Raw genomic sequence first — 26,987 nt, forward strand, 5'->3', positions numbered from 1 at the left:
TAGAATGCTGAGGAGTCTATAAAAGTTTTCAATTAATATGTAATGTTGGGTTTTGGATGCCAATTTCTTGTTGGCTCCTTACTATCTTTTTGTCCTAGCTGTTGGTTTTTGTGCTGGTCTTTTGTAGCTATTTTGTCTTGTTTCTTTCGTAATGTAAGTGGGTTTGGGGTCCCTTGAAACCTATTTTTTCTTAATCAAAAACATTATGGCAAACAACAACTATATAGATATCCATTCCTCGTTCTCTCTGCTGAACAGATTCAATATTTATTAGTCATCAAAATTAACTAAATAATTTCACTCCTTAAATTTGTATCTTTCTAAATTCTATGATATATGATTTTTTCACCACAAACATCATATCAATACATATCATCATCCATAATGCATCACATGTAAATTAGAGAAATCGGATATATATATATATATATCTCAAAAATGGTCGAAATGTACAAGGGATGCCATGTCTGTCAAAATACAACAAAATGATCAAAATACAACAGAGACAAGTCTCTCAGGTATGACTATCTCCTGAGGTTGACGGTCTCGTAGCAGATGTTCCAGCTCCTAGATCTCCCTCAGGTGGATCACGTCGAGAAGGCCCCATAACACCTCTGCTCTCTGTCCTTGTCTGACTCAAACCAGACCGACTGGCTACATAGCTAGGAGCTCTTTGCTCTCTAGGGACTAGATCCTCATATAACTGCCTATAGTACTGTAATGTCCCCACTTTGAAATAAAGTTCAATAATAAATGATAATAATAAAATTAAAATATTTAAAATTAAATTAAAATATAAAGTAAAATAATTAAATATAATTAAATATGATTAATTAAAAATTAATTAAGTTAATGAAAAGTCAAAAGAAATGAAAGGAAAGGTTGTGACTCCCTCAACAATGAGATATAAAAGGGAGAAGAGAACCTCATTTGAGAGGGGGGAATAATTTGGAAATGAGAAGTGCAGATCTAATTTAAATGATAAGTGTAGATCTGATTATGAGAGGTTGTGTCCCTTTCAAAGGGCAGAAACAATGAAGAGTTGCACTCTTTCAAAGGGTGCTAATGGTGAAAGGGTGTATCTCTTGCCAAAGGGTATACGTGATGAAGAGGTGTGACCTCTCCCTCACATTGAGAGATATAAAGGAAAGGAATCAAAAGCATCTAGTAAGATCACCATGGATCAAATCAGATCAGAACTGTTATTAAGTTACAGGCAGTAACATCCTTGTTCTTGGTGGTATGCATGGGGATGTGTTTAATAAGTATGCTTAATATATGAAGCCCAATAATGTTCTTATGCAGAATAAATAGTAATATTAATATGGACTGCAATATGTATGACAATCATACTTAATTTCATATATATATTCATAATACATAAGAAATTAGTATACGTATAGTCTAAAACATGTTATTACTATCAGTATTTAAGAAGTGGGGAAGGAGATGTTCCTAATAGAGGACATTACAATTGGTTTGATACTTACATTAAGAACTAGGGATGTTTGATGGACAAATAATTTATTTATGAATATTTAATTGATTGATTTGCGAAATATCATTGATTTGATGCATGTTAAGGTGGAGTTGTCTCCTAATATATTCAGTCTGAGTCATAAGTATCTTGAAATTGATTAATTATGGCTAAAGCATCCCTAAACCCACAAGGGGACATTACAAGTACTCGGCCTCCTTGGCTGTGTACCGTATCTTCCTCAGTGTGTCCCGCATCGCACCACCACTTGTCGCTCTCTGCAATCTCTCTGCAAGCTCCTCTGCCTGACCTCGACGCTCTCTCTCTGTATCCCGCTCTGCCATAATCTATGTAATCTGGCGCTGTTGTGCTAGGACCTGTACCTGTAACTGCTGCACTGAGACCTATAAGGCTCTAATCTGAGAGTCCTATCGATGGGTAGGTACCCTAATCTGAATGGGTACCTATGTCGTGCTCCCATCTATGCGTGTCCCTGTACGAGGTGCTGGTGGAGGTAGAACATGTGATCTCCTCCTATGAGTGGGTCGCCTCTCATCCTTTATACCCCCCGTAGCCGCTAACACTGTGCCTACCCTGCTAGTACCACTAACACCAAGGAGTAGTCCTCCTCCTCTCCCTCTGTCTCCACCTTGTCCTCTATCTTGTCCTCTATCTCTCCCTTCGTCGCCACCTCTTCCTCTCTCTCTCTCTCTCTCTCTCTCTCCCCAAACCAACTCCACCACTTCCTCCTCCACCTCCTCCATCACCTCCTCCATCATCCCCACCTCCCTCTCCAACCTCCTCTCCCTCCTCATCTCTCTGTCTCACTCCCCCTCGCCTCTCTGGTGGCTCATCCTCCTCATCATCAAAAGCAGGTATCATCTTTGCTAGATCCAATGTTCGTGCCACTGCATGTGCCACGAAGTAGGTCGAAAACTCCTTCGTCATCCCCGCATCCACAACCCTAGCTCCGTAATCCCAGATCTGACCTGCTAATGTCATATACTCCTCTATTGCAGCTACGCTATCCACTATGGGCCCCACTCAGGCACATCTTGTCTCCGACGAGCATATAAGCAAGCTCCTTGTGGCATCCCCTATTGTCTCCCATACTGCAGCTACACACAGCTATGCAAGAATTGCTTGATAATAAAGGACGTTTGCCCGATCAAATATCTAGACATAAACATAGGGTATCTCTAACCTGTCCTCCGCCAATACCTCATAGTCCATATACGGTCTCCAGATAACCATATCAATATCATCTAATGCTCTTCGCTAGTGCTCTAGTTTGCGCAACTTATGTTGAACAACTATCCCTGTATACCCATATGCATAGGCCCGTCCAACTGGCCTATCCCTATCTGCAAGTGGTCTCACCAAGGGAATGTGATCCCAAGCCCAGACCTGTAGTAATATCACTCCTACTGACAAACTGTCATATCCTAGATACATCACCTGATGAAGCTCTCTGTAAAGGTGGGCTAACATGCAGGACCCCCATGCAAACCTGCATCCCTGTGTAACCATGTCCTCCAAAACCAACCCCCATCCAACAACTAGTCCCTTCGACCTGCAGTCGGGACACAAGAATCCACCAATGAAACCTACTAAAACAGAGGGTAGAGGAGCATAATCAAGATCCACAAACTCCTGCCATGGGATCTCATATCCACAAATCTGATCATCCTGGAGGATGCGACGGAGAGCCTGTGTCCCACCCTCCTTAGTTTGCTCATACGACAACAAGGCCCCCATAATCAGAATTTGTGGAATGCAGTAACAGTCCTCAAGTGTGACTGTTATCTCGCTAGTAGCCAAATGAAAGGTGTTCGTATCACTATGCCACCTCTCTGCCAAAGTTGTCAACAAACCCTGGTTAATGATATACCGAGGCATGTCTAATAATGAATTCAAGCCGCATCTCTCAATCACATCCCTATCAGCCTATGTCAATCACGGAATCAATGACCATAGTCGCAAAAATCGTTCTCGTGACTGAAGTACACCAAGTTGTGCTTGCAAAACAACAAATGTCCATCATCAGTTCCCACATCTATCTGATATATCCAATCAAAAAAAAATCAACTTGAAACAATGAAGCATCAAATCAAGTTCCATATCAAAAATTAAATCATCAAATCAAGTTCCATATCAAAAATCAAAGCATCAAATCAAGATCCATATTGAGAGTCAAGTTCCATATCGAAAATCAAATCCATATTGAGAAATCATATCAAAGACTCATAACGCAAGCATCATATCGTGAAATCACATCAAAGACTCATAACACAAGCATCATATCGTGAAATCACATCAAAGACTCATAACACAAGCACCATATCGAGAAATCGTATCAAAGACCCATAACGCAAGCAACTCAAAAATCCATATCGCAAAAATCATATTAGGAACCATATTGGAAATCATAAATCGAAACTCATATTGGACATCAAATTCAATCGCAAGGCAAAAATCAAAGATCCACATCAACAGAAAATCAGGATCCTCATTCACACAATCAATCAACTTGACACTTCATACACGACAAAATTTTTTGGCAGACTCTCAATCAAGACTCTGACAACATCACAACAGGCAAAACATTGGCTTGACACCCATCCCAAAATGCTTAGCAGGCACTTATTCACTCCTAAGCCATCTACCTCATCTATTTTCCCCTTGTGACGCATTATCCAAAATCATTTTTACCAACTTTTTTAACCCACGTGCTAAAACAGTCCTTCCATGTGCTATGCTGCTAGACATGCACTAACCTACTCCACCTATGCGCTAAAATCTTTCTTCTATGCGCTAGGAGACTCAATGTGTTATTATACATTGCCATCACACTAAAATATTTCCTCTACGCGCTAGCCTAACTTCCACACGCTCAACCCTGTTTCACCTATGCGCTAAATAACCCTATCTGCTATCTTGCACCTACGACGCGCTACAAAACATACCTTAGATGCTACCCTAGTTACAAAACCCTACGCGCTACAAATCTTATCGTATGCGCTACGCGAGACACCCTATGCGCTAAAACAATGAAATTCAAAGAAAAAAATAAAAAACATGACCAAAATTGGCAAAATGAATTAAAAACGTGGCAAAATTTAGGTGACTTACAGGTGGACCATACACGGCGGGCCTCCGGTATCGACGAACACACTCAAATCAGTGAGAAGCATAAGGAACCAACATTTTTGTCAGAGCTAAGGTGTCACAATCACAAGGAGACAAATGTGCAAATGACAAGAATAAAATCACTTTTTACCTTTTTATAGGGTAAAATTCAAAAAGGGTTAGTAGGTGGGGCATGTATTTTGCTCATTTTGTCACTTTTAACCGTATTAAAAATCATTTTCGGGAGATGAATCAATTCCAATGCATTCAACACGGTCAACATTTAAAAATGCAATCAATTTAAAAACACTTATTGAAATCAACAAATTTTTCAAAATACTTGATTCATTTCCCGAGGGGGCATCATCAATATCATTCAATCTGGGGCACGACATCATTGTATCGACATCTTGACACAAAAATCATATCTGGCAATTTTCTTTGAATCAACATGTGCACACACGTCTCTTCAAAGAGGGGCAAAATGTAGACGTATAAAAATGACCACTTTCCTAAGTGAATATTTAATATTCATTTAAACCTTTCTCCCCTATTTAATTAAATTTTGTTTAATTAAAGTATTCACATTCATCTATTTGATTAAATAAGTTACTCAATTTATTTAATTAAGTTCACCTAAGCCTTCCATAGCCTTTAATTAAATAAATCACTTTGTTTAATTAATTCCCCTTTCTCTCCTTTTAATTAAATTTACATTTAATTAAATTGTTCATTACAAATAAATAAACCTAATTTATTTATTTAAATCCCCCCACTTGTATTTATGCAAGTTGCATCTATTTTAGTTGAAATAAAGTAATTTATTTTAATTAAAATTCCCCTCCACCCACTTACAAAATCCTACATATCCCACTTGACTCTCTAAACCCCCTTCACTTTTAAATTAGCCTTACCCATCTCCTAAATATTGTCACGTCCCTAAGCAAAGGGAAGTCACTTCTCAAACCCTCAAAGTCTTTGAAAAACATTAAAGGCTTTATGTCTTCGACAAGTTAACCTCCAAAGTCTTCCAAACCATTAATGGTTAACTCAACCTTCTTACATGGTTAGAGACTTTTTGCCTAACTCAACCTTCATCTAACCCAAGGGTCTCATCAAGCATTCATGGCTTTACCCTTGGTTATCTTCTTAACCCTTGCACAAGAGTTTACCCCTTGGATAAAAGCTTTATCCAATGGATAACCTTAGCCTAACCTTAACCCTTACCTTCTAAGGTAACCATGACGTCTTCTCAAGCATTTAATGCTTCTTACATCTCCTCTCAAGCAGTCTTATGTTGATAATTGTCACTATTTCATTGGTGAGAAGTGTAAACATGGATTGATAACTTTCAATCCTGGCCCTTGATAAGATTATCCAATCTTGACCATTCATTGCCCTGTTTTTTCTATAAATAGAGCCCTCATTCTCTCATTTTCATATCCAAGTCTTTAGTATCAAACTTATAGACATTTTACTAAGCATCTAATCTAAATCATTTCAATCAAGCATTTAGCCTCTCTTTGAATAGAAATCATCTAAATAAGATTTTTAGAAGTATTTCTAATTATCATAGCATTATCATATTAAACTAGTATAGCATGTTAGGATAGTTTTTACTAATCATTTTATCTTATCCTCATATCCATGATAGTTTAAATCATGTTAGATTTAGTATCATGCATAATTAGGAATGCATTCATACTAGATTGATCAATATCCATCGTTCTCATGGTTGTCATCCCTAGTCACTTTTCTCAGTGATCTGAGAGCAAAGGCATTGGCTTGAGGGGTCTTGTGAGATAGAGAATAATGGAATGTCCCTTGGGAAGTTGAGTTATTCAATATAAATCCATAACTTGCACCAAGAGTCCCATTGGTGTGTGAACTTGTCCAGAAACCGAAATATTTGTTTCATTGCATCACTTTTCCCGTACACAATTACAAATACCAAAGCAAAACATAATCTTTCAAGGTCAGCTTGACTCGGAAAGAGAATGTCCTTAAAACACGCTACCAAAACACAACAATCACTATCTTACTCAACATTATGAGGTTAAAGACATAAACAACGAACCATCAAAAGATTATTATCATAAATCAAGAAACTAGAGGAAATCGAAGCACATAGAATTGCTCAAAATTGCATAACGAAGTATACTATTGAAGCACATCATCCGAAGCATCAAAACCATGAATACACCAATCTCAATCAATGACATTAATGATATCAAAAATTGTACTATCATATCTCCATCAAGACACAAATGTGGAGGACTGCACTTCAAAAATAAGCCAACTACATACCATCAGATTTCATGAACGATTGGAGCTCTAAATTGATTGCCATAACCAATAGGTCAAATCTCTCTCATCGAGATAAATGTATTCTCATACTGACAATAGATATTTTCAGAGCAGTAAACATGTCTGCAATATATCAACAACAACTAAGATCTGTCATCTGCAACATACATACCTATCTTCCATTGTTATACATCGCATCATACATACCTATCTTCCACTATTGTGCATCACATCTGAACCAATTTGGATCACTAGGTTTGACATCAATGACAAGTAAGACAAGTATTACTAACAATATTAATATTAAAATATTAATTCCCACTATGTAATTTATGAGAGTATTTTTATGTGAGCTCTGTTTGGTGAGGAATAATAAATAATATACTTTTTATTTGCATATCTATGTTTGAGTGGGATGGTTATTTACCTTGGTTTTGATAATTTTAATGTTATATTTGATTGGTGGGAGTTGGTTTTGGGTTTTGTAAGTTAATCTTGGTTTATGAATTATTTTTACAAGTTGATTTGTGGGGGTTGGTTGAGTTTTCCCTTACACATTTTTGTGAGGGAAATTATTATCGTTTTTATGTGATTTCCTTGAGAGGGGAGGTTGCTGATTGATGGTGATTTTTGATGGAGTTTTGAGAGGGTTTTGAATTTGTGTGTGATGGGAGAGATTTGAAGGAGTTTTCTTCCAATTTCTTTTACCAATTGAAAAAGGATTTTCTTGGAGATTGTTTTGGAATTTTTGTGGAAGCATTTGTTGGATTATTTTCTTGTATTCTTGCCTTTTTGATGATTGGAAGGATTCTAGTTGCGTGTAGATTGTTCTCATGCTTTGTTATCCATCTTTCTTCGTCATTTGTCTCTGTAGGACCCAATGTAGGGTTTGAATACCCATTGATGACTTATGTTCTCTCTTCATTTGAAGATGGAAATAAGTTGTATTCAATTCTTTTGTTTTTTGTTTAAAATGAATTTAAATTATGGACTTTTATGTTTTAATATGGCTTGGACAGTTTCCTTTCTTCTCTTTGTTCTTTTGGAGAAATGTCTTAGGGTTTCATGACCCTCATGTATGTTAATGTTGTTTATTTTATTTGGTAATGGAAAATAGTGTATTTTATGTTCTACTATGATGTCCTTAATGGATTTTGGATTCTAGATTTGTAACTATGGTTTTGAGTTAGTAGGCCCCCTCCAAATGGAGTTTTTAAGTGGCTATTTTTGGATTTTTGTGTCTTGTTTTCTCTTTCTAAGTCTTGGGAAACAATTTAAGGGCTTCTTGGAATGGAAATAGGCCCCTCTCAAAATGGGTCTTCACCTGTTTTCAATTTCAGGGCTTGTAGGTTGGTCAATTTTGCTACCCAACTACACCCTTCCCAATTGCACATGGACAGGCTCAACTACACAATTGAGCCTCATTTGCATAAGGAAAGGCATATATTACACATAAAGAGACACAAATTCACATATTTAAGCCCCAACTATGTATTTTCCAAGCCAATTGTGCATGGTTTGTGTTTTGGTCATTTTTTGGTTCAGTTGAGTCTATGGGGTGTCCGGGTGGTTTTGAGAGGCTTGGGATTGGAATGTCCTATGTTGTTTATATTTTTGGAGTTATTTAAGGCCTAATTTTATTTTATTCATTTATTCTTATATTTCATTGTGCTCAAAAGAAAATAAATCCAGTGGTTATTGCACTTGGAAGTCGATTCATTGTTGTATCTCGATGGATAAGGCCTAGAGAGGCCCTGTGTATGTATATGATTCAAGATTTCTATTTATGGACTTATGTATGATTCATATGAGTTATTTATGAAATTTATATCCATCATCTCCTAGAAATTAACCTTAGGTTTGAGGTGTCTGGGTGCAAGATAGGGGGAGTGGCTCTCAATGGGGGCCATGGGCCTAAATTGGTTGTCAGGGTAACTCATTGAGAGTTTTGTAATCAAGGGATAACCTAATGAATGAACTAGGAATAAAAAACACATTAACAAGATAATTATGATGCCCCACCCATGGCCTTGAGTGCTTGTACAAACTAAGGATGGGAGTGGGAAGGCTTGACTGTCTGTGGGGCATTGATCTGACATGATCAAATTTTCTTATCTTCATGAAAGGATTGTTCAGTTCCACATGAGTTGTCAAATGGGGTCAGGGTATAGAGAGACTGCTAAGGTAACCCATGTTGAGGCTATATGATGACACTCTTCCCTATTTGTACCCTAGAACCCTAATCTAAGTGGTTGTGTATAGAAGCCTCTAAGAGAACCATGTTGTGCATCTTTATCTATCTTTGTGTATCACTTATGTTTCCTTTGGTTGTTGGTGTTTTCAGCTTAGTTGCTTATTTGTGTGGGGCATCGTGTCTATCTCCAAAGCATGGTGGGGTAGATCTAAGGGTTCCACATGGTCAGGAGGTTGTTGCTTTTACTTGTATTAGGAAACGATGGTCATGTTTGTGTGTTGATGGTTCTTGAATTTCCTCTCCAGTATCTTCCATTTCTTGATGCAGATGATTCAATTGATATTTTATTAGTTTCTATGTGCTTTGGAATTTATTGTAATTGTATCATTGATATTTTTGTTGAACAATCCTTAAGGATATCGATGTAATAAAAAAACTATGTAATCTAAGAGTAGTGTTAAGTAGTTTGGTGTTGGTACCGGCTACTCTTATGGATGAATGTATTATAATTTCTTATGCAAAAGGTTATCATAGGATCTCTTAGTTTGGTGTCTAAAACGAACCTAGTTTTAGATATGTATATTTTTGCATTATGTAATGTTATGACATTTCATTATGGTTAAGTTTATTAGATTTGGTTTAGGAGTGTTGCCTAAGAAGCGACGTTAGGGAACCCATCATAGGACTTAGTTTATGTTTATGCTTATCTTCCGCATGTGCATTGTTATATTTAATTGCATAATGAGTTAGTAATGTAATGTGATTAGTTTTAAAAAAATGCTATGTTTATGATAATTCCCTTTTTTTGGCTTCAAATAATGATTTTCAGTAATGCATTTAACACTAAGGTAGAATCTTCCTCTATAACCACTTTTTGTAGCTTGATATTTGAACATAATTTTAACCCTAACAAGAGGGCTTGGAATTATGCTTCACTATTGTTTGTCCCATTCTTGAGACATTTAGAGTCCGTCCATATTGATTCTCCATTAGAGCCATAGATGGTGCAACCCTCGAATGGACTCGCATTGTCTTTTGATGCTCTATCAAAATTCATCTTTACCCAACTTTGCATGGATGATTCTCATTTTACCTCTTCTTATTTTGAAATAGTTTGAGCACTGTCAAACCCATTAATATCCTAGGGAATGTGTAAGCTTATCCATTTTTTGGTCATCAAATTATCCCTATAAGTGATGATATTGAATTGTTTTGGTTTTGATCTTATCTATTACCAATTTATATGATCGAGGCTTCAACCTTGCTTAGGAAGGTGAGAAGGGGTATTTCTCAATCTGGAAAGATCATTGTATTTATCTCTTTCCAAATTTCCTAGACTAGAATTGATGGACATATCAATCAAAGACAATTGAAGATCGAGTGCATTTACACAATGGGCTAAGATTGGAAGAGGCTTAATAGATTGTTTTCTAATGCTCTAATTCAACCTAATTTGGCACATGCCCAACACCGATATTCTTGCGGAAATTCACATCCTAATAATATATATTTATAGTTTATTATTATAGTGGTTTGTCAAATATTATGATTCGTATTTCCTTTACTTACATATATTTAATATTTAATTTTTTTTTGTTATATCTATCCCTCAAAGGAATTGTGGTAGTTGTGTAGTTAATTAGGAATTTACTCATTTTAGAGTGGGGTTTTATTTATTAGGAGATAGTCAAATGCTAGAAAAGAGAGTTTTTAGCTTAGTATGGGAAAATACTTTTGTAAGAGAATATATATGTCGTTTCTAGTCAGTCCAAATATACTTTTTTTGGGTTATTTTATTTTAAATTTATTATTATTTATTGCTTACTATCTATAATTGCTACTAAAATATTTTATTGAACAATGAAATTATTTGCATTGATTTCGGTATATTAGAAAAATATACAGAATGACTCAAAGAAGAGTGCATTTGGAATGGGGAAATATAGCTACCAGAGGAGTTGGACATAGATCAAATGTTTCATATGCAATGAAACCCATAAGGCCATAGATTGCCTTAAAACCCCAAAAAGGTGATAGTAGTCCAATAGAAAGAACCACCAACACAAAAAGTTGAAGTATAGACATGAGAGGAAATGAGGTTGCAAAGAACCTTATTAAGAAAAAAAGAGACCTCATAAGTTAATTGGAAGATAAATTGTGTTCTAAAATAATACAAGTGTAACGATAAAATGTGGAAGATGATTGTAGATGGTGAATCTATTGACAATTTGGTGAGTATAGAAATGTTAAGTTAATCAAAACTTTCTTGTATTTAAAAATAAACCCCCTATGAATTTCCCTAGCCAAAAACGGATCATAGTGCATTTGTGGATAAATGTTATATAGTCAACATTCTAATGCACACCAACATTTATCCAACATTTTAAATACACAATTATATTTATCTAACATTCTAGATACATAGCTATTTGTCTACATAAGGATCAATTTTAAAATCATTCTAGATTTATAGTTATTTAAGGTTGTTTCTTTGTTGAATAAATGAAATCAAAATAAACTTTCATGAATGCAAATAACATTAACTATGAAAATAAGGGTGTATGTGTTTTTTTATACTATGTGAATGAAGCCATTCTTTGTGCTAAATGGGCTTACAAAAATGTTAGTATTTATTGTCAATCATTTATGTTCAATTGTTTATCATCTAGATGATAAAATACTCTCATAAGCCATTTCTTAAAAAAATTCTTCGCAATGATATATAGCCCCTCTAAGCCTTCATGCTAACAATGCAAAAGACAATAAGAAATGTGAGTAATATATATATGTTTATCACATTCTACATAGTCTCATTTTTCCTCCTTTGACGTTAATTTGAATGTCAATGTTCTATCTAAATTGCATTAGATTTACACCTATAATATATGGTCTTATAGGCATTTTTTAAGTGAATCTTCAGTGTTAACAATGGTTTGTGATGAAGTGTTTGTATTTATGTAGCTTCTCTTTCATTTTTATTAGCTAAGATTTGGATTATGTAGAGAAGTGATCCAAAATGAAACTTGTGTTACACTTTAGTCATTGTTGGGACTAGTTTTAGTTGGCCTAAGAACTCTCTCCCCAAAGGGAGTGTGTCAGATCATACATTAAAAATATAATTTTCACTAGTTTAGTCCATCAATGTTGAAGGTGTTTAAATATATTCTATGTTTTGATGGAATATAAAACAATGAACTTCTTCACTCTCCCGCTTCTATGGTAATAGTTTTTAAGGCTAAACCAGTCATGGAGTTCCAAATCCTTTCATGTTGAGAAGACTTTGACCATTGCAACCTACAACTATAGAGTTTGAAGCATTATTTTTTGAAAATATACTATGTTTAGATGAGTGTATAGGATTCAACAAGCATGGATTATAATTCATATATTTACAATGTGACAAATAAGGCCTTTTCATTGCAATCCTTGGTAAATAATGATGCTTACTTAGGTACATAACTGCCATTTCATATCATTGTTTCTATTTTCTCTATTTATGCTTTCAATTAAGGATTGATAATAGTTTTAATATTATGGATTTCTTTATGATCTTCTTTTATCAAATAAGGATTAAATTGTGTAACTTGGTGGAGACGCTTGAGTAGTTTTTTGGTTATGACTTCTATATATTCCGATGAGATTATAAGTGTATTTTACGGCTACTAGTAACTCAAAGCATTTTCGAGGGGTATTTAATATTTTTCTTCAAATTCACGTTCCCTTTAAAATTAATGATACTAATAATGACTTCCATTCAAAAATTGACGTTGAGAATGATGAAACTAAAATGAAATGAAAAAATCACACCTCTATTTGATATGATGACATTACATAAATAAAACTAACTCTTTAATTCTTCACCTTTTTAACTCAAGAAAATTAAATATTGGTATTGTAGGAAACCTGAACCCTTGACTTCAGTCAAATGAATCAATTGAGTGATAACTCTTTCAATCTTGTTACTGAAGGGGATTGAGGATTGGGGTTTCATAATCCAAAATGAAATTAGATCCCAATTCTATAGTCTTAAATTCCAAGTTTAATAGATTTAATATTAATATACAATTATACATAAATATCAACTTAGGGTTATGCTTATATTGATTAAATAAATATGTTCTTTAAGGAAGATATATCTCCATGCTTTTTATTAAAAAAAATAGACACCTCAAGAATGATCTTTTTTTATTTCTTTTAAATTTACAATTATGGCTATGATTAGAGATATAGTTCAATCAGGTTTATAGATCAATTAAGGTTAGACCGAGGGTTCAATTAGGGTTACAATTACATATAGGGTTTAGAAGGAGGTATATTTAGATTTCAATCACAATTAAATATCATGACAAATTAAAAAAAATAGCCACCTCTAATATCTCTCGATGTTTTTTACATATTTTTTTTCTAAAGATAGATATGCTAACTAATCAAATGAAATTCCAAAACATCTTATATTTTGATATACGTATCCGAACATCAATAAACAACAATGTTTTTTTAGGTAAGTGCTATCTAAATGTAGGCCTTTTATAAATTAGATTTATTTGAATGAATTTTTTTTTTTAATAACATCCACAAGGCCAAAGCAACATGTGAGACTCAAGAACAACACACAACCTCCTCCTAATAGAGAATCCCTATACTAGCACTTGTACCCATAAGGGTTCAAGATATTCATTGACAAGAAAGTAAAGGTATGCCATATATATTTTGATATTTTAAAATTAATTACGTAAGAGTATAAATATTTATAAAATCATTTTGGTGCAAAATTATGTGTATTAAATTATTGAAAACACATATCACACTTTTGTCGTATCTATTGCAGCTTCTTATATGCATGTCACATCCATTGATTTACATAGACATGATACATGTTTATTCTAAAATTAATCTTCTACATAAGATACAAAATTGCAAATGTTGTATATGAATTGCTACAATGGTTAACCACTTTTACAATAGTTAGTTTAAATTCCAAAATATAAATTAAACATTTTTAATTTTTTTTTAAAGTTAAATAAATTATAACACTTACTAAAAATAAATTTTTTCCCTTAAAATCACAATATATAACCATGAATAGATTGATGCTGCAACATCATTTGTATTGATTTATAACAGTTACAAAAGTAGATACAAAACTCTACAAAGTTCTATTGATATGTATTACACATACTTTCCTAATTATCTCCAAATATTTATGATCCGAGATAAGTAAAAAGAGATAGAAAACTCTACAAAGTTCTATTGATATGTATTACACATACTTTCCTAATGATCTCCAAATATTTATGATCCGGGATAAGTAAAAAGTTACTTAACTTATTTTTTTATAGGCAATAACTCAATGGTAGTCAAGAGTAAGGCACTAAATATGGATAAGACAAAAATAAATATCAGATAAGCATCATAATGGTTTGCTACGTTGCTGACTTGAATTACATGATGATTATGAAGATAATGAAATAATTAATGACATAGATAAATATATAAGTTTAATAATATGCTATCAATTTCGAACAAAGGTGATTTAAGCAAGTCAACATCGTTATAGGGTGGAGAAATTAGTTTCCAACAAATATGATGGGCATTAAATTCATTTCCACTCTTAAATTTTCAATTTACAAAATACAATAAAAAGTGTAGAAATATATCATCGAGAAGTAGTCACAACTTCCTATTGGTTTCAACTTCTCATTTTGTTGCCCCAAGATTATCAATCATAAGCAAGTCTTTGTATGAACTCCATCATTTGAGCTTCCTAGGGAAGGAATTAAATATCATGATTTATTATATCGACCAACACATGGGATTGTTGGATTTTAAGATGTGGTTGGGGTTTGTGATTTGAAATGAGATCTAAGATTTATTAAATTTCCCAATAACTTGACCATGGGATCTATAGGTAAGATACATATGTATGGCTTGTGGGTTGAGATGAATGCACTTCATCTTCCAAAACTTTAGCATGTGACAAATGTAACAATTTTGACACTAGGACAAAACAAAAGCAAAGAGATAAGATTTAGGGAATGAGCATGGGGTTATGGTTCAAGATATGTCTTAGGTTTGTTTTTTGATACCAACTGGCAAATTTATTATTTAAGAAACATTGAGAAAGGGGTGTATGATTAAGATATATGCATGCGGTTTGTGAGTTGAAATGAATGAACTTCTACAAATCACTAATAGAATATGTAATGTTCCATAATTCTCAACCAAAAATAAATCCAAAAAAATGCTCATAGATTCAAATCTCAAAAAATGATTTGCAGATTTGAATTCTTAGAACCACACACTTGCTCAAGCTCATCAATGCTACTTGGAGAAACAAAGTAAATTGAACAAAACGTAGATTAGATATTCCAATTTACAAAGATATAATTATGATGCAATGAAGGATATTTGTTTTGAGCGAAACTAGATGTGAGACTTTAATTTGTTCATTTCTTCAACGACTTGCATTGGTGCCTTGGGCCATCTCTTCTAGTTGATGCAAGAGCAAAAGAATGGACAATCCCCAAATCATAATCCTAGCGGAGGAGAGGATCCAATAGAGTCTCATAAGCCTCCTAAACTTTAAGAAACTATCTGGTACACTCCTCAGTCTAATAGAGAAAATTTTAAGCATTATAATGGGAAGTATTGCAAGATGTTTCAAAAGTTTATGTTGATATTTATAAACATTATTGAATTATTCTAAAAAAATATCTAACATATTGTCTTATAATGGAGAATTGTGATGTTGGTAGAGTACTTGAATTTGCTTGGAGACTAATCAAGTTTAACCAGATCTAGATGAGGTTTGGTCTAAACTGAACTTTTACCTAGATTGTTTTTCTTCAGATTTTAGATTTCTAAGTGAGAAAATAGTTTCCTCACACATTAAAAAAACAAAACACTAAAATTTAGTTAGAATGATAGTAAAAATGTGTAAACTAAAATAATAAACCAAAACCCTCAGATATGTAAAAAACATCATGTATATATTTTGCATGATTTGAGTGTTTTTCTTTCCTATACAGAGGCCTGTCACAAAGGAAAAAATGAAATTAACTATCAAGAAGCACTAAAGCCCTTTTAATTATGCTACTTTTATATGCTTAATCCTTTCTATTATGAACAAACTATAAGGCTTAACAAAAAATGAAAATTTGCACGTGTTCCCTTATTCTACAAACATGAAAGCAAGCAAATGTAAAGTTGATAGTCACAAGGACACATGTGGAAAGACAATGAATGATGCAAATTTAGAGAGGCATTTGGTTTGCTTGGGTATGCATTGGAATTGAAATGGTTGCAAATTTGAAAAGACAAAGGAAGACTACACAAGGAAATGAGAAGAGTATGAGGCACATTGAAGAATTTTAATTCTTAGAGCTTGCAAATTTATAATAGAACAAAAAACCAAGATATGAAAAGAGTGTGTGGGAGCATTTCCCTTGGTGGCACAATGCCTGAGTGAAAGAGAAATTCCTCCAAAGAGGATGCTAAGATAGGAGAGGTTGCATAATTTGTGATAACAATCAAAATATTATCATTGCAAAAATTTAGAGCGGAAAAAAAAAGAACAAAACTAGCGTAGGAATATAGGGTAAGAAACTAAAAAGTCTAGCAACACTGAAGAGAAATGATAACCTGCACATGATAGAAAAAGACGGGAGTCTCCATCTTAGAAATAAAACCATAGATTGTCATTAGAGCAACAAGAGTACATAAGCAAGAGAGGGAGTTTTATTTAATTTAAAAACATTTGAAAATAAGCTAAGAGGCGTGAAGTTTTTGTTTGGGGTGGGGAGTGTGGTTGAAGAACAAGCAAAAAAAAATGTTGGCCATCAAATATAAACATTTTCCTCATATCTACAAACATCTACAACTCATAGATATTTATCAACGTGTTGGACGGTGGTAGAGAAAGCATGATTGTGGCAATTAATGCATTCAAATGGAATGATAACAATCTTATCTTATCTCGAAGTAGTGGAAAGATTTTTTGATCACCCAAAAGTTGTTTGGGCGTCTGAATTTTGTACTTGAAAATGGTTTATTAACAAATTAAGATTGTTTTGAAGTGTGAGACAGGTTTTCCAATCAATTGTAGACTAGAAAGTCCACAATAAAAGCCTATCAGCTAAAAATTGTAAACTTCTTCTCTAAAAATTCTTTTTATAATAAATTTTGATAATATAATTTACAATTTTATTCAACCTCACTTCTTAAACAAGATATTTAAATTATTTAACCACATTATTCTCTCTACCTATATTGAACAAAATTGAATTAAATGAATTTAATTACGTCCCTTAAGACCAACAGAACCTAAATATCTCTATATTCTAAACGAAGTTCCATTCCTTCTCCACAGTTTCCTCCGCTAGAACAACAACAAAAAGATCCCGGGAACTTGGGAAGTACGTCACCAAAAAAAAGTACTTTGCGGCAAATTCTGTGAATTTTTAACAAGGCTGGGAATGAAAACAAAAGTCAAATCAACTCACCTGGCGGCAAAGGAGATAAACAAAATCCATATGTATATATATATATGGCACTCTTACCGAACTGTTTGTGAGCTAATATTTCCTATGCTGAAGGACTTTCTCTGACTTTCAGACATCTAAACCAACCAAAATTCGTCATAAACGTTGGGAAGGTTCTCAGGCCTCGTTTGGCAAGGTATCGGGATCAGCCACGCAGCAAACTATGGAGGACTGCAAGCCTACAGATCACATTCCAACCCAAGATCAAATCCCTCCCACAGCAATCCCGGAGGAGACAACAGAAGAAGCAGAAGCAAATTTGTCACCAACACCAAAAACAGAAGAAAAAGAGGAGCAAAAATCATTATTCGAGTCGAAAAACCCTAATTCACATACCCCCACATTTCAATCCCCTCCTACCGAACATTCGGAGGACACGTGCAATCTCCCTTATCAATCACATTCATCCTGTGCCTGCGGAGGCACTCAAAGCGGCCCGAACAGGATCACGTTAGGGTTCTCCCCGCCCTCAAATTATAGGCCCATAAGGGCGCCCGCCCTCTTGACGCCCCCCAACACGCAGGCCATTGTATCTGCCCCAGTTCCGCAAGCCGTAAAAGTCCCGCTCTTATCCCCTCCCTACGCCTTCCAAGTCCCAGTTAAAAGAATCTCAAGCCCTGCCGACATAGAACACTTCACCACTTCCGATTCCGGAAAAACATTCCTAGGGTTTGTAGTCTTGCTCAGTGAAGCGATCCGTGGACGCAAAATCTCAGATTACTGCTCCGAATCCCAGGTTGTGAAGTTCATTGTCGGAATACTTGATGAAATGGCGGGTTGGGTTGACGAAATACCGCCCGTGCAGCAGCCTGCCCGGTATGGTAACCCTGCATATAGAGTATGGTATGAAAAAATGGAACAAGAAGGCTTTGTATTCATGGTTAGGGTTTTGGGTCAAGATTTTCGCGAGGCATCTGGTGAAATTTTTCCTTATTTTGCCGATAGCTTTGGAAATTCATTGAGAATTGATTACGGCACAGGCCATGAAACGAATTTTGCCGCGTGGCTGTTTTGTCTCGCTAGATTGGGAATTTTGAAAGAAAATGACTATCAAGCTGTGGTTTCCAGGGTATTTGTGAAGTATTTAGGGCTTATGAGGAAATTGCAGACGACTTATCTTTTGGAGCCTGCGGGATCCCATGGGGTTTGGGGGTTGGATGATTACCATTTTCTGCCTTTCGTTTTTGGGTCGTCTCAGCTGGTGAATCATAAGTATATGAAACCCAAGTCTATACACAATGAGGACATTTTGGAAAATTTTTCGAATGAGTATCTTTATCTTTCGTGTGTGGCTTTTGTGAAGAAGATGAAGAAGGGTCCTTTGGCTGAACATTCGCCCATGATTGATGATATTAGTGGTGTGCCGAATTGGGGCAAGGTGAATAGTGGGATGCTCAAGATGTACAAAGCCGAGGTGCTGGAGAAGGTGCCTATCATGCAACACTTCTTGTTCGGATCAATTATTAAATGGTAAGTTCACAACCTAGTGCAAGCGAATCAATTCTTTCAGGTTTTAGAGTATCAAAGGCTTTATGCTTGGGCAGTCCTAATATGTGTGAAAGAGGTATTCGGGATATAAACTCCTCATCACATGTCATGATGGGTATAGGGTATGCATCTATTATAGGATAAAACTCCTAGAAGTTTACTGTTTATTTTTCTACCACTTTATACTGTATAATTTCTTTGGTTGATTTTTTTGATTAAAAGTTAATCATTTGAGAAAAAATAGCTTCCCAATAGACTCCAATATATGTTATAGCAGTAAGGGCTTTGGCTTTACTCTGGCTCGACTTTCAGTCTTTTATTGAATCAATATGGAAGAAGAAAGGAGCATGAAGATGCATATTGTTTATAGTGTTCAGATGCAATTATGTGCACATGTATAATCACAATCTATTATGGTAATATGATATTTTACAACCACCATTCTATTCATCTTTACCGTAGTTGGGGAAAAACTAAAGTGAAGATGAAATTTTACATTAGAATTATAATATCAAAAATCACATTTCTAGAACATTTGCCCCCATTGAGTTTGCATTCATTGCCTTCCATGAGACCATGCCTAGATTACACATTTTGTAAAATAATTCACAAGTCTTCTTTTTGTTCCTACATCTTGTAAATGTGTCTATTAGGGTGGTTACAACCTCATCAGAAAGTTACTTATTCAATTGTATTTTATCACATTTCCACACCATGTGTAATAGGAGCACGACACTTACATCGTAATGATACAGCAAGGTAGGAGTTTGCATTAAGTTTATGGCATGACAACATGTAACTTAAATGTGTAAGTTTACTCATCCAATCAAATGATATAGGTTTCAATGGATCAAAATGTAGTTCTTCTGCAAAACTAACCAAATTATAGTTCTTATGAGTTTACCATAAGATGAATGGATAGACTGATTGGTAACTCTGCATACTGAGTTGGCATGTTGGAACATGTTCTCGAAGATTCAACTATGGGAGAGATTTGGATCTTCATTTAGGACATTCATAGTTGGACCTATTAAAGGGCAAGTTCAAAATCAAGTGGATGCTGGGGGAAAGACAAAGGGATGGAATTTGCTTAAAAAGTATAGAAGAATTTTCAAAATTTTCTCTGTCAAAAAGTTCAGTTCTTACAAGTTATCATTTGTGGAAAATTTGACTTTTTACTTGTAAAGAAATAGTAAATTCAATGAATCTGTCTAGAGGAGGTAAGGATTGGAGAGTACATCCTTGTTTTTTTTGATTAATATAGAGGGAATTATATGGAGTCCCCACTCTTGAGCTATGAAAGATATGATACACATATATATAAACATACAAAACAATTGCAAAAATCAGACAAAAGGCCATTACCAAAGCCCATACAGAAGAGGTCACTCATCCAATTAGTCGAATTAAGAGACAAGATGAAATATATGTATTTTTGCCAGTTGGATTCTTTGAAGAAGAGTCAGATAGACGACTTGGTCTTTTTGTTGATTCATGTTCATAGTTCGTAGAAGCTCATGCCAGATTGGGATAACACTTTGGATGCTTGCTCGGATTCATTGGACTTGATTGATTTACAATAGGATACCTTGCCTAACATTTCCATGGAAGAATTAGATTCAGTACTGGCTAGATTCTTGGAGTATGCTAGGAGAGAGAGAGATGCAGGGAGGAATCTTCTAGAAGATTCTCTATTTGATGACTAGGTATCTTTTTATTGGGCCATACGTGGGTGGCGCCATTTTTGATGTAAACCCTAATTAGGGAAATTCTAGGGTTTTGTTGGCATGATCTTGGCCGTTGATCTTGTATCAATCTTGGCCATCCATTTTGTAAGAGACTATATATGCCTCCTTGTCTCTCATTTGTAAGAGAGTTTTTGTAGAATTGTTGGTATATGCTGCAACTATTTGAATCATAATCATTGTTCAATTGTTGGTGATTTTGCTCTTCAAGTGTTGTCTTTGCATTCATAGTTCTCAATTCCTCCAAGTTAGATTAGAATTTATTTTCATGTATGTTAGATTGACTGAAAGATTTGTTGAATTTATTTGTGTGGAATCTTTAATCCATACCACTAGCCTCTTCCTGCTGGTAAGTGCGCCTTGTGTGGTCAACTGGAAATTTAAGTATGCTTAACTTCAACTATTGCGCGTCCCTTGACAAGCATCAACTTGGATGGTGTCAACGTTTGATGGTGATAGCCTGAAAATCTTAAAGTATACCTTAGACAATTGCACTAAGCTTGTGTCAATACCTGTTTGTGAGACCTCGCCTAGTTTGATTCCACTAGATCTGTTCATCATTTCCTACATTCCTAGGCTTAGAACAGATTTCCTGAACCCTATTCTTTTTGCCCCCCCTTTTTTTTAGTAAGAAGTAAATCCAGAGCCATATTGATAAATCTTAAGTTGTCAGCACACCTATTCCGCATCTTCATGATAATCCAAACATTTGTGTAAGTCCCCAAGTGAACACAACAATTCACATCGACCATTGAGTTATGCATTCGTCAAGACCTGACATGTAGAAACTTTGGAATCATTTTAGTTGATCTCATTCTTAGCATCTGAAGAGATTTTGTTCAAGATAGGGTAAATTATCTTGGTAATTTATTCTATAATGTTATGTGCCTAAAACACACATCAACAGGACATAACACATTCTCATACACAATTCAGCCTTGAGTGCACTTTAAGAGGGTGCTATGCACAACATTTGCTCATGAGCACATATAGGAGGTAGTTGTGCACAAAAGGAGTGCAGAGCGCATTTTGAGGGTTGACTTGCACAAACAAGGGTGCAAAGGTGCAAATGAGATGGTCTCATGCACAACAATGATGGGCGGGTTAGAAGGCTTGGAATGAATAGAAGTGAGGAAGTGCCTTTGGAAGATGCGTTTTGGGAGTGCATTTGTCATAGGTGGATGCACAAACTGCTAAGCGGACATGACAAGGTAGTGCTTGCACATGCCTCATGGGGTTTTATCAAGACTTAAGCAAATTTCTTCCTCACTTATCTTGATAACATACTAAGGGTAAGCTTGCACAAAAGAGAGGGCACAAATAGACCCCATGTCTGCATAAATGAAGCTAGAGCAGGTTTCAAGTGTTGCTTCGCACAAACTTGGGGTGCAAGGGCGTATATGGATGAAGTGCTTGCACAACCTAGATCGCAGTTTTTACCTCTTCATACATTGGGTGCATTTGGTATGTGGGCCTTGGCCAAATGGATTAGTCTTTGATCATCATGTTCCATATCAATAGAAGGTTGCAATGGCATCCTTATACTTGGATCCATATTGATTCATTTGGTATTCTTGGCTTTGATTCATGTGGTTTGTTTTCTAAGGGGAACTCACAATGGTAGTTTTATGGGTAGCTACTTAAACCAAATCACAAAATTAAAGCAAATAGGTATGGTCAAGAACTATTTGCATCAATTCCAGACCTTGCCTTTAAGAGTGAAGCATGTTATAAAGGAAAAATTGAATAAAATATATCTAGGAGGTCCAAAGGACAACATCAAATATGTGATATGCATGTTTAATCCAAGTTGTCTCCTAAGTAATGATTTTGGAAAGGGAAATAGAGGAAAAGGTATTGGCTAACATAAAGGATGAATTCCCTAGTAATGAAGATTAGAGGACCCTTGCATCATTAGTCCTTCAACCTATGATATTGACGTGTTAACGAATTGAAGAAAAAAAGACTAAAGCTTTATGTTTTAATTGTGATAACAATATATTAGAGGACATAAATATGTTGAAAAGGAGTTCTATATTGAGGGCCCTAATGATTATGAAGAGGCCTTAGTGGTTGTGGAAGACCTAGAAGATCTCCATCAAACTATTTCTTGCGTTGCATTCTCATAATTTCAGGTTAATGGATTTACAACTATTTGTTCAGGGAAATGCCATTGTATTAAACTCACCATGGAAGACTACATGCTTATTCTCTTTTAACTATCCCAATGGCTAGAACAAACATTGTTTTGTGAGTCCAATGGCTTAATACCTTGGGAATAATTGAGATGAACTTCTCCTAGAAGTTCATGCATTTTCACTGTAAGGGTAGGAAATTTGAATTAAGAGGATTAAGTGTGAAGTGTCCACAACTAGTAAGCTCTCACCAAATGTAAAATATGCTTAATAGGGTAGTAGACAATGTTTTAGCTAAATTGTTTTCATTAGAAGTGTAACAATTAAAGAGTACTACATCATAAGACTCACAAGAAGTTATAGATGGGCACTTAATAGTTTGGAAGATAGGCCAAAAGGATTGCCTCCTAAAAGAGATCATGATGATGCACTAGGGTACCATTCACCATCCATCACTTCTCCTTCGAAGGTACACTAAAATGTTAAAGTAGTGGATGAACACATTCAACACAAACAAGAGCTACTCTCAAATCTCAAGGATAACAAGGCAATTACATAATAAAATTATGTAGCAAGTTGATGAAAATAGAATTTCAGCCCAGATAGAGTTACTAAAGTTTGATGTGAAGGGAAAAGTCATATTGGGACCTAAGGGAATTTTTCAAACATGAACTAAGTGGTTGAAAACAAGGGAAATTATTGAGTATGTAGTGAAATGGAAGAATTTGTTGACAAAGATGCGATATTGGATGAAAGATCCCTGATGGATCTCTTTTACCAATCTGCTGTAATTTTTATTTATTTAAATTGATTTTTCCTGCTTATTAATATTTTCTTTCAGAAATAGACAGAAGTTGCAGAAGGGTTGAATTCTTTTTGTATTTTGATGATTTTTCAACAAGTAAATAATGAAGTACAAGTACATGAACAAAGTACTGAAAATGAAGTTCATATACAGCCAAAACAAATTCGATTCAAGGCAGATTTCTGAATATAAAATCAAATATTTGACCAGATGAAGATTTCCAATAATTTCAGGAAGATTACAATCAGGAATAATTCCAACCTGGATGCTGAAAGAGTAACATAACTAGGAATGAAGTTGTGGCAAGATTCCAGCCCTCCAAGTGCTGCACGTGGGAAGGAAAGTGGCTGCCAGGTACAGCCGTACGGCTGCCAAGTACACCCAACTGGTTAGAAACCCCAAACCCCACGCTGAACTCTGTCAGAATTGCTGAACCTCCAGAAAGAATGCCGTACAATCTCCAAGATGCTAATAGCTGCAAACAAATCCAAACCACTGTATTGGGGGCTACGTCCCAAACAGGCAAGGCATTGGGGTTGGCGTCCCAGATGCTGAAAAGCTCTTCCAGAGCCAAATCTCAAATCCAAGATGTAAAATGTGTAAAAGATAATCATAGAATGAAGCTCCTATCCCCTTATAACCCCTCTCAATTGCAAATCGAACCCTAATTGTCTCCAAGTGGCGTGGTCTAGTGGAAATGTTATAATTTCTTCTTTTAAAGTGGTCATGTTACTAGAAAATGACCTTTTTCCCCATAGACAGAAATCTGCTCACTGAATTGCCCTGAGACCAAAGAGAAAGATTTAAAGAATTTCAAGATCTTTCCAACGAGCTATCACACAATAGGATGCGCATCCAGATGAGACCAAAAATCCCCTTATTACCCCAAAATGGCTAACAACTTAGCCTTATTTAATTATTAAACGCTAACTTAGGAAATATTAAAAATATAACCCAAATAGCCACAAAATGCCCAACTGACATTACAAACCCTAAAATCATCCTGTCACCTGTCTGTGACTGAAGTCGGAAATCAAGGATTCACTGGTAGTCTCATCCCTAAAATCTAGGGATGTTCCTAAAATTTAGGAAACAAGCCCAATCTCTTTGAAACTGAAACCATCTAAAAGGTCATGAATAACCTCACGACTGGCAACTGTCACGACCTCCTAAAATTTAGGGATACCCCCTAAAATCTAGGAACTGCTCCAAACTGGCTCCAAACTGCCTGTAAAGCCAAAATCCAATCACTATATGCACTGAATGAGTCCCAATCAACCTCTGCTAGCCTACGAGACTCCAATGATAGGCCAACTCCTCCGTCTCCGATGTCCACTCTAGAAAGGGGACATGACATTGGAAGATGAAATGTTATTGCAAAAGCATACATGGATCATCAACATTGAGGACAATGTTGGTTTTGAGGGGAGGGGTATGCTATGCCCTTATCCTATAACTTGTATTGAGATATGTGATAATCCTTAATTAAGTCGATTTTGAGTCCATAACTATAATTATGGTATGCTAAGTTGGTCTCACTGGGATTAGGTCACTAAAATATTATTATCTTTGATTTCAGGATGGGATTTTGGGTTTCTTGGTAAATTTTGGTGTACTTCCAAGAAAATATTAAATACACAATTGAAGAGAATCATGTTGTCCACCTTTAAATGGATGGACAAACTGAAGTAGTTTATCAAACCTTGGTTTAGCAACTTAGAGGGTACAATATGAAGCATTCGAAGACGTGAGTTGAGAGTCCTGCATATAGTTATCATTTCTACAACCCGACAATTCATTTTTTAACAAATAGTTTTCCACTGCAGGCTGTGATTTCTACCTCCTTTTTTGCTTGATATAGTGTGGCATAGTCACAAGAGAAGGGTGAATATTTTGACTCGAAGGTTGATAAGTCTGAAGGTTCATAGGATACATATAGCAAGTACAGATCCAAGTGCAATGAAAGCTTAAGGAAACATAAGAGAAGTATAAATGGAGACATAACCAACATCACATCAAGCAAAAGTTTAAGGTGAGTGATAGAGTTTGGTTGTACATGGGCAATGATAGGCTTCAAGGAGTAACAAGAAAGATGAAACCATTGAGGGATGGCTTTCTTTAGTTCTAGAACAGGTTGGCAAGAATGTATCAATGATGGATGAAGAAGAACAATTGGTAACCTAAAGAAGAGGTTTGAAAGAAATGTCCACATCTTATGAGACCCAAAGTTTTTTTGGATCAACAACTTCCTAATTGGGGAGTTGTGATCCAAAAATGGGATCTTGATTATAATTGGAAGGTCACGCTTTTGCCATTTCTGTCAAGGAAGACTAGTCAAGGAGTCCCTTCATGAGAGTGAGTTGGTTCCAGAGCGTTAATGACTTGTAAGGTTGGTGAAGATACAGATGATATAGGACAAACTTGCTTGTAGGTTTGAGAACTTTGCATTTTTCCAATGTTGGCGGGTTTGCCACTTATGTAGGCCTTGGACATTCATTCATCTCAGCAAATTTGTAAACTATTGTGATGAATAGCTGTTTGCAAATTCATCAAAAGTGGCAAACTCATTCGTGTGTGTGTAAAACAAAGAAGTTGATGGCTTTTGTTTGTTCATTTCCACCGCTAAGCATGAGAATGCATGTCTTGACCGTTGGGAGTTGTGTAGGCCACATATACCCATTTGGATGACCACACATGGTTTGCCCTCATTATCTTAGGGCAATTGGTTTTTGATGGCTTTTGTTTGTTCATTTCCACCGCTAAGCATGAGAATGCAGGTCTTGACCCTTGGGAGTTGTGTAGGTCACATATACCCATTTGGACGACCACACATGGTTTGGCCTCATTATCTTAGGGCAATTGCTTTTTGCATGCTAGAGACACCATTGCCATACGGTTTTGCAAATAGAAGAAGCTAAATGAAGGTTGTTCAAGCTTGTGTAATGTGTTGAAGAGCTTTGTAGGTCATATTTATATTGTACATCATTGTGTTTGACTGTACTAAACTAGTGCATATTGTAGATGAGGAGTGACTTGCCTCTCAATTGGAATTTTCTCCCTTTTTTTGATTTCTCCAAATAACTTGTCCTAGTAATTGTCTTATAGTTTCTTGTTATTGTCTTCATGTTTCCATTGCCTTTTAATGTTGTTTAGGTGTACTGTATGGC

The 26,987-nt window shown here is 35.4% G+C and overlaps 1 protein-coding gene across 1 annotated transcript in view; it reads left to right on the forward strand.

Moving 5' to 3' along the window:
• Nucleotides 1-17,608: 17,608 nt before the first annotated feature.
• Nucleotides 17,609-26,987, forward strand: part of LOC131078957 (uncharacterized) — a 40,506-nt gene continuing 31,127 nt past the window's right edge. Inside the window, exon 1 of the mRNA XM_058016810.2 lies at nucleotides 17,609-19,117. Coding sequence (XP_057872793.2) covers nucleotides 17,811-19,117 — 1,307 coding nt within the window. The 5' untranslated portion in view covers nucleotides 17,609-17,810. The remainder of the gene's footprint in view (nucleotides 19,118-26,987) is intronic.

This window comes from Cryptomeria japonica, chromosome 10, assembly GCF_030272615.1.
Source record: "Cryptomeria japonica chromosome 10, Sugi_1.0, whole genome shotgun sequence".
Classification (NCBI taxonomy): Eukaryota; Viridiplantae; Streptophyta; class Pinopsida; order Cupressales; family Cupressaceae; genus Cryptomeria; species Cryptomeria japonica.